This window comes from Haliotis rufescens, unplaced genomic scaffold (assembly GCF_023055435.1).
Source record: "Haliotis rufescens isolate VD_foot unplaced genomic scaffold, xgHalRufe1.0.p SCAF_9, whole genome shotgun sequence".
Lineage (NCBI taxonomy): Eukaryota > Metazoa > Mollusca > Gastropoda > Lepetellida > Haliotidae > Haliotis > Haliotis rufescens.
Window position 1 is genome coordinate 47,790,651 of NW_025964383.1, and position 14,358 is coordinate 47,805,008.

Genomic DNA, 14,358 nt, shown 5'->3' on the forward strand with positions numbered 1-14,358 from the left:
TATTTCATCTCAGTGTTTTATGTGGATCTGACCCGGGAAGACCTGGGTTAAAATAAGTTTTCAAATATGCTTGTCTAAAGGGGCAACCCATGGGATCAGGTAGTCAGGCTTGCTCACTTGGTCGATGCATGTCATTGTATCCCAAATGTGTGGATCGATGCTCATGATGTCAATCACTGGATTGTTTGGTCTGACTCGATTATTTACAGACCGCCGTCATATAGCTGGAATATTGCTCTGTGTGACGTTCAACAACAAACAAAGAATCAAACACTTTGTTGATCTTTTGTCTTGCTGCTAGGTCAGCATTAATTTCCTTGAAAGAATAATGGAGGTTAAATATTCACTAAGTTTTCTTGACTTACATGTGGAGCCAGGGCTTTACTAATACACTGATAATTGTCTTTTTATTGTAGTCTGTTAACATGTCATGTGGATTCTGGGTTCAATCCAATATTGCATCATGGAATAATCGGTAACTGGTAACTCACGATCTACCAATTTTCTAATCCCCTATGTGTTCTCCATAGGTAAGTAGCTGGGATAGGTCCATGTGATGCTTAACGAGTGACTTCATTGTCAGTCACAGGGGTATTGTTCCCGTCCTGTGTCTTCATCAGTCCTCTTTGCACGGTGAAATCAGTGCCATACAGTACATTAACTGTTTGTCTGAATGCTGGGGATCTCGGTGCTCGTGTGCGTTGCCGATGATCGTTTTCGCCAGTCAGGCGTAAATAGCCAAAGTCCCCCCATCAATGATTCATGCCCAGTGCTGTAAGTATCCCAGATGAAACTGACAATGATCTATAGACGGAAATCAATTTTGCAATTGACGATCCTCATGCCCCCAGTGGCTAATTGGATTGTGGGTGACTTCATCGGTGACCTCTCCAGGCAAAAGGATTTGACAAGGAGTAGATCATGTGACATGACGGACACATTTTTGTCTGATTCCCCATCGGCAATTAGTGTAATTTGGTGCAGATTGGCGAGATGGTGTAATACACCACATAGTTGTGTTAGTGACCCAGACAGGTCAGTGCAGTCACAGCATCATGGGAGCCATGACGATCGAGGTTAGAGTAGGTCTTCAGCAACCCATGCTTGTCTCCTCCCATGAAGATCTGGGTTAGAATAGGTCTTCAGCAACCCATGCTTGTCTCCTCCCATGAAGATCTGGGTTAGAACAGGTCTTCAGCAACCCATGCTTGTCTCCTCCAATGAAGATCGAGGTTAGAATAGGTCTTCAGCAACCCATGCTTGTCTTCCATGAAGATCTGGGTTAGAATAGGTCTTCAGTAACCCATGCTTGTCTCCTCCAATGAAGATCGAGGTTAGAATAGGTCTTCAGCAACCCATGCTTGTTTCCTCAGGTGAAGATTGAGGTTAGAATAGGTCTTCAGCAACCCATGATTGTTGGAAGACGTGACAATACTTGTCGTAAGACGTGACTATGCTTGTCGGAAGACGCGAATAAAAGGATCTAGTGCTGATACTCAGTGACCTGGTTGATGTGTGTCATCATAGCCCAGTTGCATAGATCGATGCTCATGATGTCAATCACTGGATTGTCTGGCCCAGACAGACTGCTGTGTATCTGCAATATTGCTGAGTGTGGCTTTAAAACAACAAACAAACAATCAAATAAACAACATCATTGGACAAATATGCGTGGTCTGACAACACGCTGTAGCACAGGCCATCACACAATGGTGTTCTCCTGAAGCTTAAGTGGCTGCTTTGTTGAAGTTCAGAACTTGCCAGAGTTTCATGTTGAGAGGGAGGATATCAATATTATATTTAAGATTCCAATTTTATCATTGACGAAGTGATTGAAAGTTGGAATTATTTTTGAACATATGAATTGATAATGACTACTGTGATATTAACATTTCTGAAGTGATCGTACTGGTCCTCAAAGCTTTCAACTCCAGTTCTAATGCCATTATGGTAAATATTATATTTAATGCCTTTTGTCATATTCTCATTTCATGAAATGGTCCATGACACTGGGTCTTGTGATTGGATACATTGTGTAGCATATATTTCCCGTTGTGTTCTTTGGACACCAGGGTGACATTGTACAAAACAACCTTAGCGCTATGACTTAGCGTAAGCCTATGTTAAAGTATGGGAGTTACGATCACCTTAGTGCTAAGATCGCTTTGTACAACAGCACCCAGGTGAACATGTATGGGGAATGGTGCTATTACAGGCATAGCAAGGCCTCCAATATATATATGTCAAACTTAGCATAATAATGTGCATATTAATAATGCACCAAATCCACACCCAAAAGCATGTTCAAAGCATTACATTATTACCTGGCTCAATGGATCCGGGCACTTGAGTTTAGTGTGGGGCAGGACTACTGACCTGGACACTCTCATCTCCCACTCCTCGCCATGACCAGTGGTCCTTGCTTGTCTTTGTATGTCTGCACTGTACACAGAACAATCATAAACTCTACCACATCCATTCCGGCCATGCTGCACTGTACACAGGACCACATGCCACCATCATAAACTCTACCACATCCATTCCGGCCATGCTGCACTGTACACAGGACCACGTGCCACCATCATAAACTCTACCACATCCATTCCGGCCATGCTGCACTGTACACAGGACCACATGCCACCATCATAAACTCTACCACATCCATTCCGGCCATGCTGCACTGTACACAGGACCACCTGCCACCATCATAAACTCTACCGCATCCATTCCGGCCATGCTGCACTGTACACAGGACCACGTGCCACCATCATAAACTCTACCACATCCATTCCGGCCATGCTGCACTGTACACAGGACCACCTGCCACCATCATAAACTCTACCGCATCCATTCCGGCCATGCTGCACTGTACACAGGACCACGTGCCACCATCATAAACTCTACCACATCCATTCCGGCCATGCTGCACTGTACACAGGACCACATGCCACCATCATAAACTCTACCACATCCATTCCGGCCATGCTGCACTGTACACAGGACCACATGCCACCATCATAAACTCTACCACATCCATTCCGGCCATGCTGCACTGTACACAGGACCACGTGCCACCATCATAAACTCTACCACATCCATTCCGACCATGCTGCACTGTACACAGGACCACCTGCCACCATCATAAACTCTACCGCATCCATTCCGGCCATGCTGCACTGTACACAGGACCACGTGCCACCATCATAAACTCTACCACATCCATTCCGGCCATGCTGCACTGTACACAGGACCACATGCCACCATCATAAACTCTACCACATCCATTCCGGCCATGCTGCACTGTACACAGGACCACATGCCACCATCATAAACTCTACCACATCCATTCCGGCCATGCTGCACTGTACACAGGACCACGTGCCACCATCATAAACTCTACCACATCCATTCCGGCCATGCTGCACTGTACACAGGACCACGTGCCACCATCATAAACTCTACCGCATCCATTCCGGCCATGCTGCACTGTACACAGGACCACATGCCACCATCATAAACTCTACCACATCCATTCCGGCCATGCCACCATCATAAACTCTACCACATCCATTCCGGCCATGCTGCACTGTACACAGGACCACGTGCCACCATCATAAACTCTACCACATCCATTCCGGCCATGCTGCACTGTACACAGGACCACATGCCACCATCATAAACTCTACCGCATCCATTCCGGCCATGCTGCACTGTACACAGGACCACATGCCACCATCATAAACTCTACCACATCCATTCTGGCCATGCTGTTTCTCTGGTCTCAATCTCTTTGTTGTTTAAAGCCACACTCAGCAATATTCCAGCTATATGACGGCGGTCTGTAAATAATCAAGCCTGGACTAGACAATCCTGTGATTCACATCATGACCATTGGTCCACGCATTTAGGATACCATGACCTGCATCAACCATGTCAGCGAGGCTGCCCCCCCCGATCCTGTTAGTCGCCTCTTACGACAAGCACAGTCGCTTTTTACGACAAGCATGGTTTGCTGGAGACCTATTCTCGCTGGATCTTCATGGGTCTATTTCTCTGGTATTGTAGTTAGCTGACAATAAGTTGGTGATTAGAGATAAGACTCAGTCTTGGTCTCCAGTATGGATGTATTTGGGCGACTTCTATTGTTATTTGTTAAATATTCATTTGAAGGATTCGGGTTGCACTGATAACCTTTCTGTGTTTGTCAGAGGCAGCAGTTACTAGCTTCTGATATCTCAGCCATTAGTGATAGGATGAACAGGGAAGCACTTGTTAGAAATAGCATAGCATATTTAATATGGGGAGTGGAGGAATATTTCTAGATAAGGATGGTACGAAAATACTAGAGAATTCCTAAAATTTAATTTAGATAATTGAGTTTTTAAATGAGTTTGTAGCTACTATATTTATGACCATGATAGATATGGATGTGATTAAGTACACCTACATACATTTAATGTCAGGTTTGTGTTATCTGAAATTACCTTTTTAACGATACATTAGAGGCAGGTCTGGTAGCATTGAGTACTGGTTGATCGCCATGCACCGCCCGGGAAGGTTGGCTGAGTGCTGTCTAGGGGAGGTCTCAGTGTTGGCTGAGTGCTGTCTAGGGGAGGTCTCAGTGTTGGCTGAGTGCTGTCTAGGGGAGGTCTCAGTGTTGGCTGAGTGCTGTCTAGGGGAGGTCTCAGTGTTGGCTGAGTGCTGTCTAGGGGAGGTCTCAGTGTTGGCTGAGTGCTGTCTAAGGGAGGTCTCAGTGTTGGCTGAGTGCTGTCTAGGGGAGGTCTCAGTGTTGGCTGAGTGCTGTCTAGGGGAGGTCTCAGTGTTGGCTGAGTGCTGTCTAGGGGAGGTCTCAGTGTTGGCTAAGTGCTGTCTAAGGGAGGTCTCAGTGTTGGCTGAGTGCTGTCTAGGGGAGGTCTCAGTGTTGGCTGAGTGCTGTCTAGGGGAGGTCTCAGTGTTGGCTGAGTGCTGTCTGGGGGAGGTCTCAGTGTTGGCTGAGTGCTGTCTGGGGGAGGTCTCAGTGTTGGCTGAGTGCTGTCTAGGGGAGGTCTCAGTGTTGGCTGAGTGCTGTCTAGGGGAGGTCTCAGTGTTGGCTGAGTGCTGTCTAGGGGAGGTCTCTGTGTTGACTGGGTGCTGTCTGGGGGAGGTCTCAGTGTTGACTGGGGGAGGTCTCTTTGTTGAGGTTGTAGTGTTGACATGGTGCATGTAGACCCCTGTTGGGCTGTTACAGATCATGTAACACATTGTTTTGAGTCTTGACGCTCCAAGATATCATGTACAGGTTTCAGGTGGACTGTGTCAGTCTGTGAATGAGGAGGATGTTTTATTCCCGATGCTGAGTGCAACTGATCAGTGTGTGTTAACAACTAAGATAACAGATACGTACCTGGAACATCCACTGGTTATTGACAGTGATAGCCCTGGTAGAGAAGCAGCACTGTTCCCGCACCCTGGTGTCATGTGCGCACAGCAGCACTGTTCCCGCACCCTGGTGTCATGTGCGCGCGCCATCCTTCACTACAACTCTTTGTAGAGAAGCAGCACTGTTCCCGCACCCTGGTGTCATGTGCGCGCAGCAGCACTGTTCCCGCACCCTGGTGTCATGTGCGCACGCCATCCTTCACTACAACTCTTTGTAGAGAGGCAGCACTGAGCCCGCACCCTGGTGTCATGTGCGCGCGCCATCCTTCACTACCACTCTTTGTAGAGAAGCAGCACTGTTCCCGCAGCCTGGTGTCATGTGCGCGCGCCATCCTTCACTACCACTCTTTGTAGAGAAGCAGCACTGTTCCCGCACCCTGGTGTCATGTGCGCGCGCCATCCTTCACTACAACTCTTTGTAGAGATGCAGCACTGTTCCCGCACCCTGGTGTCATGTGCGCGCGCCATCCTTCACTACCACTCTTTGTAGAGAAGCAGCACTGTTCCCGCACCCTGGTGTCATGTGCGCGCGCCATCCTTCACTACAACTCTTTGTAGAGATGCAGCACTGTTCCCGCACCCTGGTGTCATGTGCGCGCGCCATCCTTCACTACCACTCTTTGTAGAGAAGCAGCACTGTTCCCGCACCCTGGTGTCATGTGCGCGCGCCATCCTTCACTACAACCCTGGTGTCATGTGCGCGCGCCATCCTTCACTACAACTCTTTGTAGAGAAGCAGCACTGTTCCCGCACCCTGGTGTCATGTGCGCGCGCCATCCTTCACTACCACTCTTTGTAGAGAGGCAGCACTGTGCCCGCACCCTGGTGTCATGTGTGCGCGCCATCCTTCACTACAACTCTTTGTAGAGAAGCAGCACTGTTCCCGCACCCTGGTGTCATGTGCGCGCAGCAGCACTGTTCCCGCACCCTGGTGTCATGTGCGCGCGCCATCCTTCACTACAACTCTTTGTAGAGAGGCAGCACTGTGCCCGCACCCTGGTGTCATGTGCGCGCGCCATCCTTCACTACCACTCTTTGTAGAGAAGCAGCACTGTTCCCGCACCCTGGTGTCATGTGCGCGCGCCATCCTTCACTACCACTCTTTGTAGAGAAGCAGCACTGTTCCCGCACCCTGGTGTCATGTGCGCGCGCCATCCTTCACTACCACTCTTTGTAGAGAAGCAGCACTGTTCCCGCACCCTGGTGTCATGTGCGCGCGCCATCCTTCACTACAACCCTGGTGTCATGTGCGCGCAGCAGCACTGTTCCCGCACCCTGGTGTCATGTGCGCGCGCCATCCTTCACTACAACTCTTTGTAGAGAAGCAGCACTGTTCCCGCACCCTGGTGTCATGTGCGCGCGCCATCCTTCACTACAACCCTGGTGTCATGTGCGCGCAGCAGCACTGTGCCCGCACCCTGGTGTCATGTGCGTGCGCCATCCTTCACTACAACTCTTTGTAGAGAAGCAGCACTGTTCCCGCACCCTGGTGTCATGTGCGCGCGCCATCCTTCACTACAACTCTTTGTAGAGAGGCAGCACTGTTCCCGCACCCTGGTGTCATGTGCGCGCGCCATCCTTCACTACAACCCTGGTGTCATGTGCGCGCGCCATCCTTCACTACAACTCTTTGTAGAGAAGCAGCACTGTTCCCGCACCCTGGTGTCATGTGCGCGCGCCATCCTTCACTACCACTCTTTGTAGAGAAGCAGCACTGTTCCCGCACCCTGGTGTCATGTGCGCGCGCCATCCTTCACTACAACTCTTTGTAGAGAAGCAGCACATATTTCCCCACCCACAGGATCTTGCCCTCTCCCCTGCACCCAGTATTTCCCGATCCCCGCCCCCTTCGCCAGAAGGTCAACAGTGTGGACTGTTTGGACAGACATTTAGGGCAAAGGAAGAGGCTGTCAAACTGTCATTTTAAACTTCCACTTTTTCAGCCACTTAGTCCCCCTGTGGAGTTCCAACAGAACAATTGTCTCTAACCACAATGCCCGTTATGTGATGTATGTCAAAACATGATGTGTGTGCAGTGAATGACTTTTAATCCCTGGTAATATTTCACATTTTGAATTTGGGAGGCAGGGTCATGTGGAGTACATGGGAAGCCTTGGGGGCAGGAACTCTGATGCATCTGCACGCAGTGACGTGCACCCTAAAACAACAATCCGTTTCAGATTCCTGTTTCAAATAAATGTCAGGCTACTTAACTGTGCATGAGGATGTACTTAACCATTTTTTGAAGTTATTTATTTCATTTTTCACTCGCGCTCTTAAAGGCCCTCTGCAGGCTGGGGAAAAAAGTGGTATTGAAACACTACTCTGAGAATTGCAGCAGTTGCCATGGTTACGTCATGGTACTTGTAGTTGTTGATAGATATGGTGTATTTTGTACTTGGGAATTTTTCGGTAACATTGTCAAAAGAGTACTCTTGATAGATAAGAAATGGCAGTTATGGTGGGAACATTGCCTTCCCTTGGGTCTACTGGACATTGTCTTGGATGGTCCAATACTGGAGAGAGTAACATCAGTCACTATGTCCCACTGTTCTGTCATGTTAACTGTGTTTCTGTTTCTGTTTCTGTCATGTAAACTGTGTTTCCCTTTTTGCAGAGAGGGTGTTGGATTTACTAGAGGAGGCCCAGAACCGGACAGCTGTGATGCTGAGCCGCGTCCACAACATCCCCTGGGACGAGCACCATGGTACGGTCAGCGACTACTTCCTGGACATGGAACAGTACGCCCGCCGCCAGCACGTCAACCTCCAGGACTCGGTCCAGACCTTCTTCACCGAACTCTTCCCATCCGTATTCTACTACATCCTGAGCGACCCCACCGTCATCCGCTACGACGACCACTACCGCAGCTGTCTGCTGCAAGCCGAGGAGGACATCCAGCCTTTCGGCAACAGCCCCAAACATCTTGCCCACAAAATTGTCCAAGCTTTCCAAAGAGCACGGGCATTTGTGAACGCCTTGTCTGTGATCACAGAAGCCATTAATTCCACGGATCATATCAAGTTTGATACCAATTGTCTTGAAGCTGCAACAAAGTTGCAATACTGCTCTCATTGTCAAGGATATGTTGATGCCAAGCCTTGCCATGGCTTCTGCTTGAATGTTATTGGGGGCTGTCTGGCAACTGAGTCGGAAATAAGCCCGGCCTGGGATGATCTTATTTCTGCAGTCAGAACTCTCACCAACGGCATGAAGGAAAAATTCAGTTTGGAAGTAGTTTTAAGTGGTATTCATGAACAGATTTCAGAAGGAATACTTCAAGCAATGGACGATGGACCAAGGATTTACACTAAGGTAATAACCTATTGCTTGTATTTTGTAGAAATATAATGTATTAGATCTTGCTCAGGTTGAATTGGTCTGTAAGAGCCTTATTTCCCTGTGGAAGGAAGGACGTGAGCAACATAAGGATTGAATCATCACAATGTATAACCTGGCTGGATGTATGTCAAAGTCCAATGATTGCAAGATTGTTGCTCATGCTATCACCCACTGGTTTGTCTGGACAACATTTGCTATTTTCAGGCCATCATGATGTAGCTGGGATATTGCTGACTGGTGTAAAATAATGATCATGCATTACAGCTACTTCTGTGGTATCTCATATGCTTTAAGTCAGACTTGCGACACGAGGGTTAAGATCGCTTAGTGGAAAGAAGCCAGGGCTGCTAATTGGCTATAGCTGATCTCTCCACGGAATGTAGGAAGTCTTCTATTACCTAAACATTGTCGTCCAATTTAATCTTGACATTCTCCTTACTTGAATCAATAATGGCCCGATTGCATTCTCAACACCAGGAGGATATGCTAGACCCTGACGGTTCAGTCTCGTCTGGTGCAACACTTGACAAGAATAAATTTATATCTTATGAAAAGATAGTCACTATATCATAGCCAAAGATTGTTAGCAACAATAAGCGTTGACGTGTTACCCAGCTGTTGGAGAAGGTGAAGTGTAGAGAGCTAGTGTCCAATATCTGCTGGGGCAGCGCTCCAGTGCGGGAGCATGGTGCCAGGGTGAACAATAACTTTGTACAGGCAAATAGTTTGAACCATGTTTTCAGTTTGACTTGTGTATTAGATCTCAAACAAGAAAGAAAAATATGTCTTTGGAGGAAGCACTACTAAAAAAATCTAAATACTGGTCTGTGTGGTGAGTGATTAGCTTGATGTTAGATCCGGATCTTCTAATCTTGTTCTTTTGTTGTTATTGTAAGATCCGTTTGTAACAATCATCATATTTCTTGCCATCAAAGGCTGGTGGTTAATTGAATCGTGTTTCATGTAAAGTCCCATGGAACAAAAACCTCCATCTTTAACATTGGAAAAGAAACTTGAAGACCCGTTTGAACCTTACATCTGTGAACTATCTAGTCCTGCATCTCTCTATGTTAAAGAACAGCCGATCTGGAGTACAATTCTTTGTCAAGGGAGTAATAGGCTATTTAGAGGACCACCACAACAAAATAACGGACCTCCATTAATTATTATTGTCTGGATAAAAAAGTAAATTTCCCGAATTGATCAATCTTCAAAGGCCACAGTTCAATTGAGCCACTGTTTGGGAAATGTATTCCGCCTACCTTTGAATTATTGATCAGTGATGGGGGTAATCAGTGATCATGTCAAGTCTACCGTCGCCGCGGTGCTGCCGACATCCCTGCGCCTGGACGCGGCTCACGGGACCGATTCCGCCAGAGTTAACTTCACGTTTGTAATTGCATGTTGGGTCTCTCTCATCACACTGTTGGCAATACATGGTTATGGGAGTAACTGAGTTGGGGCATCAATGATTGCAAAATATATCCGTAGATAAGGGTGAAATTGGCTCTGTAAATTTTGACGTATTTGATGAGTGTAAGTGCTTGTTGAGTCAACAATTATATGGGTGTTTTGATGGATGCTAGTTGCACCTATGTCATTTGGGAGAAAATGAAGATGTCTTCATTGTGGAAAAGTATGATCACTATTTATGGTACAAAATTAGTTTTGAATACTATGTCTATCAGAATCTATCAAATTTGAATGTTGTAAATATTTCACTTTTAAAGAGTCTTGACTATCTCTGCCTTCATAATGTCAAGAATAACTACACCTACACAATAGATAGATAGTGCTGCACATGGAAAGACTTCTATGGATGTTGCAGTCATCAGCCCACCCAAGATGTACAATACAGTCTGTCCCTGCTTCAGAGCAGCATTCACAAGCATTGTCCCCCAGTAATTAACCCGAAGGCATTGATTGACTTCAGTTGCGACATTCACCATCTTGTTGATGATGTTCTCAGTGCAGATGTAGTTGTTCCCGCCTACCTGTGCCTTCGTCACCTGGGTGCACTGACAGACAGAAATAGACATCATCAATATCCCTGCTATCAGAAAGTCCATGCTAGCAACAGGAGGCTGTACCTGGTCGTCCAGCTTATAAATAACACATGTTATTGGTGATTTGGCCATCGACTGTAACATGAGACATTCATCGGGTTTCCATGAAAACTACGAGTGCCTGACTTGGCCTGGGATATGATTGCCTGACTTGTCATGATTACAATGACTGGAAGTCACAGAGGATGGTTGTCTTGTCATCTCATTGAGTGACCTGTGTGAAAGATGATGTTTGAAGTTGTGTCAGCTCTGTCTGAAACATGTGACAGTGTTTAAAACATGTGTCTGTGTCTGCTCTGTCTGAAACATGTGACAGTGTTTGAAACATGTGTCTGTGTCTGCAGTGTTTGAAACATGTGGCTGTGTCTGCTCTGTCTGAAACATGTGACAGTGTTTGAAGCATGTGTCTGTGTCTGCAGTGACTGAAACATGTGACAGTGTTTGAAACATGTGTCTGTGTCTGCAGTGACTGAAACATGTGGCTGTGTCTGAAACATGTGGCTGTGTCAGCAGTGTCTGAAACATGGCTATGTCTGCAGAGTCTGAAAAATGTGGCTGTGTCTGCTATGTCTGAAACATGTGTCTGTGTCTGCAGTGTCTGAAAAATGTGGCTGTGTCAGTGTTTGAAACATGTTGGTGTGTCTGAAACATATGACCGTGTCAGCAGTGTCTGAAACATGTGGCTGTGTCAGCAGTGTCTGAAACATGTGTCTGTGTCTGAAACATATGGCTGTGTCAGCAGTGTATGAAACATCTGGCTGTGTCTGCAGTGTCTGAAACATGTGTCTGTGTTTGCAATGTCTGAAAAATGTGCCTGTGTCTGAAACATATGGCTGTGTCTGCAGTGTCTGAAACATGTGGCCATGTCTGCAGTGTCTGAAACATGTGTCCGTGTTAGCAGTGTCTGAAACATGTGGCTGTGTCAGCAGTGTCTGAAACATGTGTCTGTGTCTGAAACATGTCTGTGTCAGTAGTGTCTTAAAAATGTGTCTATGTTTGAAACATATTGCTGTGTCAGCAGTGTCTGAAATATGTGGCTGTGTCTGCAGTGTCTGAAAAATGTGGCTGTGTCCGCAGTGTCTGAAACATGTGGCCGTGAAACGTATGAACGACAAAATTTGATGCTGATACATTTTCCCCAAGACCGTTTTCTTGAACTGACGTAAACACTGACAGACTACTGCCACATTCCTGGGGAAACCCCTGGGAATTACCAAACACGAATACATACAAAATCATTGTTTCTGATCATTTGGACCTTTTAATCTTGAACTCAGCATTTGTATTCTACTTTGGCGACAGGATATAATTCTCGTCGCAATAATCAAGCACAAATTGCTATCTAAATCCCAGTTGGAATTAAACATTAAAAAACCCTCGTAATTATTTCATATTTTTGCATAACTTCAAACAGATATAAGATGATGTGGAGCCAGTGGAAAACAAGATAGAATGGCATCTGCCCACACACCCCTATCATACACGCCATTGATGAAAGGACTTAAATAGCAATTACTGTTCCATTTAACAGTTTTCTCGTCATTATTGCCAGAAATACAACATTTCTCATAAGACAGACTCCGTTTGCACTGGGCCTTGTCCATCATACATACTGTTGGATGGATAGACCTGGTCTGTACATATTCACGGAAATAGTTTTGCAGAAACTCAATTGAGGAACTATCTCTTAAACTTGCTGACAGCCTGTGCTGTGTTGTGTGCGGTGTTGTGTGCCAGCAGTTACTTCAGTGGAACGGAGCCACTTGGAAGGCCACGTGTTAGGTTGGGGTACGCCAGGGTTATCACTCACTGCAGTAAATATTTTCATTAAGTACACACTTACATAAAACATGTGACTTTTTTAACCGAGTTCCTATGTAAATAGTATCTGATAGAAATAGAGGGTACGACCCTGTCGTATGTCTATTGCTTGTCGTCCTGATTGAAACCTTCTACGCGGCCACGCGGCCAGCATGGTGCTCCATGTTCATACACATCTCCATGTTAATTGAAACTGACTCAATTCTTGCCGTGCTGAACTGTCTCAATCAGGGAACAAATTGTTGGGCTTTCCTGTAAATACGAATTAAATAAATCATGGATTTGAATAAACTACTCTGTCCTGTCTGAATCTAATAAAGTGTGTGGTATCTAAATTGTAATTTGAAAGTTGGTAGAAATGTGGGGGAACTTATGGTCGATATCCCAGATGTCTGTAATGTACGTGCATTGAAGATGTCAGCAGCTGGTGGATTGCAGTCACAGGACTTCCTGTAGTACGTGCAATAAAACATATATCGAAAGTCACACCACTTATAGTATATATGCTCTGTGTTCTAAAGTAGAGATGTGACGTTAAATATTAACTCACTCACTCACTCACTCACTCACTCACTAAAGTAAAGATGAAATTCAAGTGTTCCTTTATACAGTCCTATTGGTAATAGTTGTGTTGGACCCCCTGAAATTCATATAAAGTATCTGTATCCATGAAACATCAAAATTCCCCTTTGCAACTACTGATGATGGTGGTGGTGGTAGTGATGATGATGATGATGATGATGATGACTTGTGTTATGATACAAGCTTTCAGTGATGATCCTGCCCAGTTTTATTCTGATGACAGCAAAGGTTGTCATGATGATGAAGCAGCCATCACGAGATGCTGATGTTGACAAAGTGCTGCTGCTGCTGAATATCTTATTGCCTGTTGTCATGTTTCAGGTGCTGGAGAGCTGTAAGAACCTGAACACATCAGTTCCAAAGGATAATGTAAAGAGGAGCTACGTCATGTCGAAGCCCAAGTCCCGCCGGAGACCCGCCCCCACATCCAGCCTCATGGAGCAGCTGGAGGCTGTCCTCAAGAAACTCATGGACTCCCGCGGAATCTACAACCGCCTGTCCAACGAAATCTGTGGTCAGGGAATCATTTACGAACAGGATATGTCTAGCAGCAAGTGCTGGAATGGATCCCACATTGCACAGTAAGTGTGGCCTTCCTCATTACCGTCCCCCTGGCTTCATGTCATTCTGGCTCCCTACAGAGCAGTCAGGACCTAGTAGCAGTCACAGTCATTGTTCGGTCAATATCAAGGCTTCTTATGTTTGGCAGGACATTCCTAAAGGTTCATCATAATCTGATATGTCACAACTGCTTCTCAAGTGAGAAATTGTTGCCCCCAAAATGAGGAAATGTCTGCTGGCATCCATGTTTATTGCTTGGGGACTGACATCAGGTGGAGACCAGGAAGTGACCTACTTTACCATCGACACAAAGATATACAGCTTATTGGCCCAACATGCCTGGTAGATTTAAGACTGAACATATCGACTACTGACATCGGTGATTACTAGACTGAAAGACGTTTTGCTAGATTTTGATGTTGACCTATCCATTGGTAATGTATGTAAACAGATCCTACATATCGACCTTGTCCCATGTTAACATATACTACATATCAACCCAGTCCCATGTTAACATGTCCTACATATCAACCTAGTCCCATGTTAACATGTCCTACATATCAACCTA

The 14,358-nt window shown here is 46.0% G+C and overlaps 1 protein-coding gene across 1 annotated transcript in view; it reads left to right on the forward strand.

Moving 5' to 3' along the window:
* The window catches only part of LOC124117511 (glypican-5-like), a 116,499-nt gene that overhangs the window by 45,307 nt on the left and 56,834 nt on the right, over window positions 1-14,358 (forward strand). The window contains exons 3-4 of the mRNA XM_046479440.2: window positions 8,036-8,733; window positions 13,551-13,810. Of these exons, the coding sequence (XP_046335396.2) occupies window positions 8,036-8,733; window positions 13,551-13,810 (958 nt within the window). The remainder of the gene's footprint in view (window positions 1-8,035; window positions 8,734-13,550; window positions 13,811-14,358) is intronic.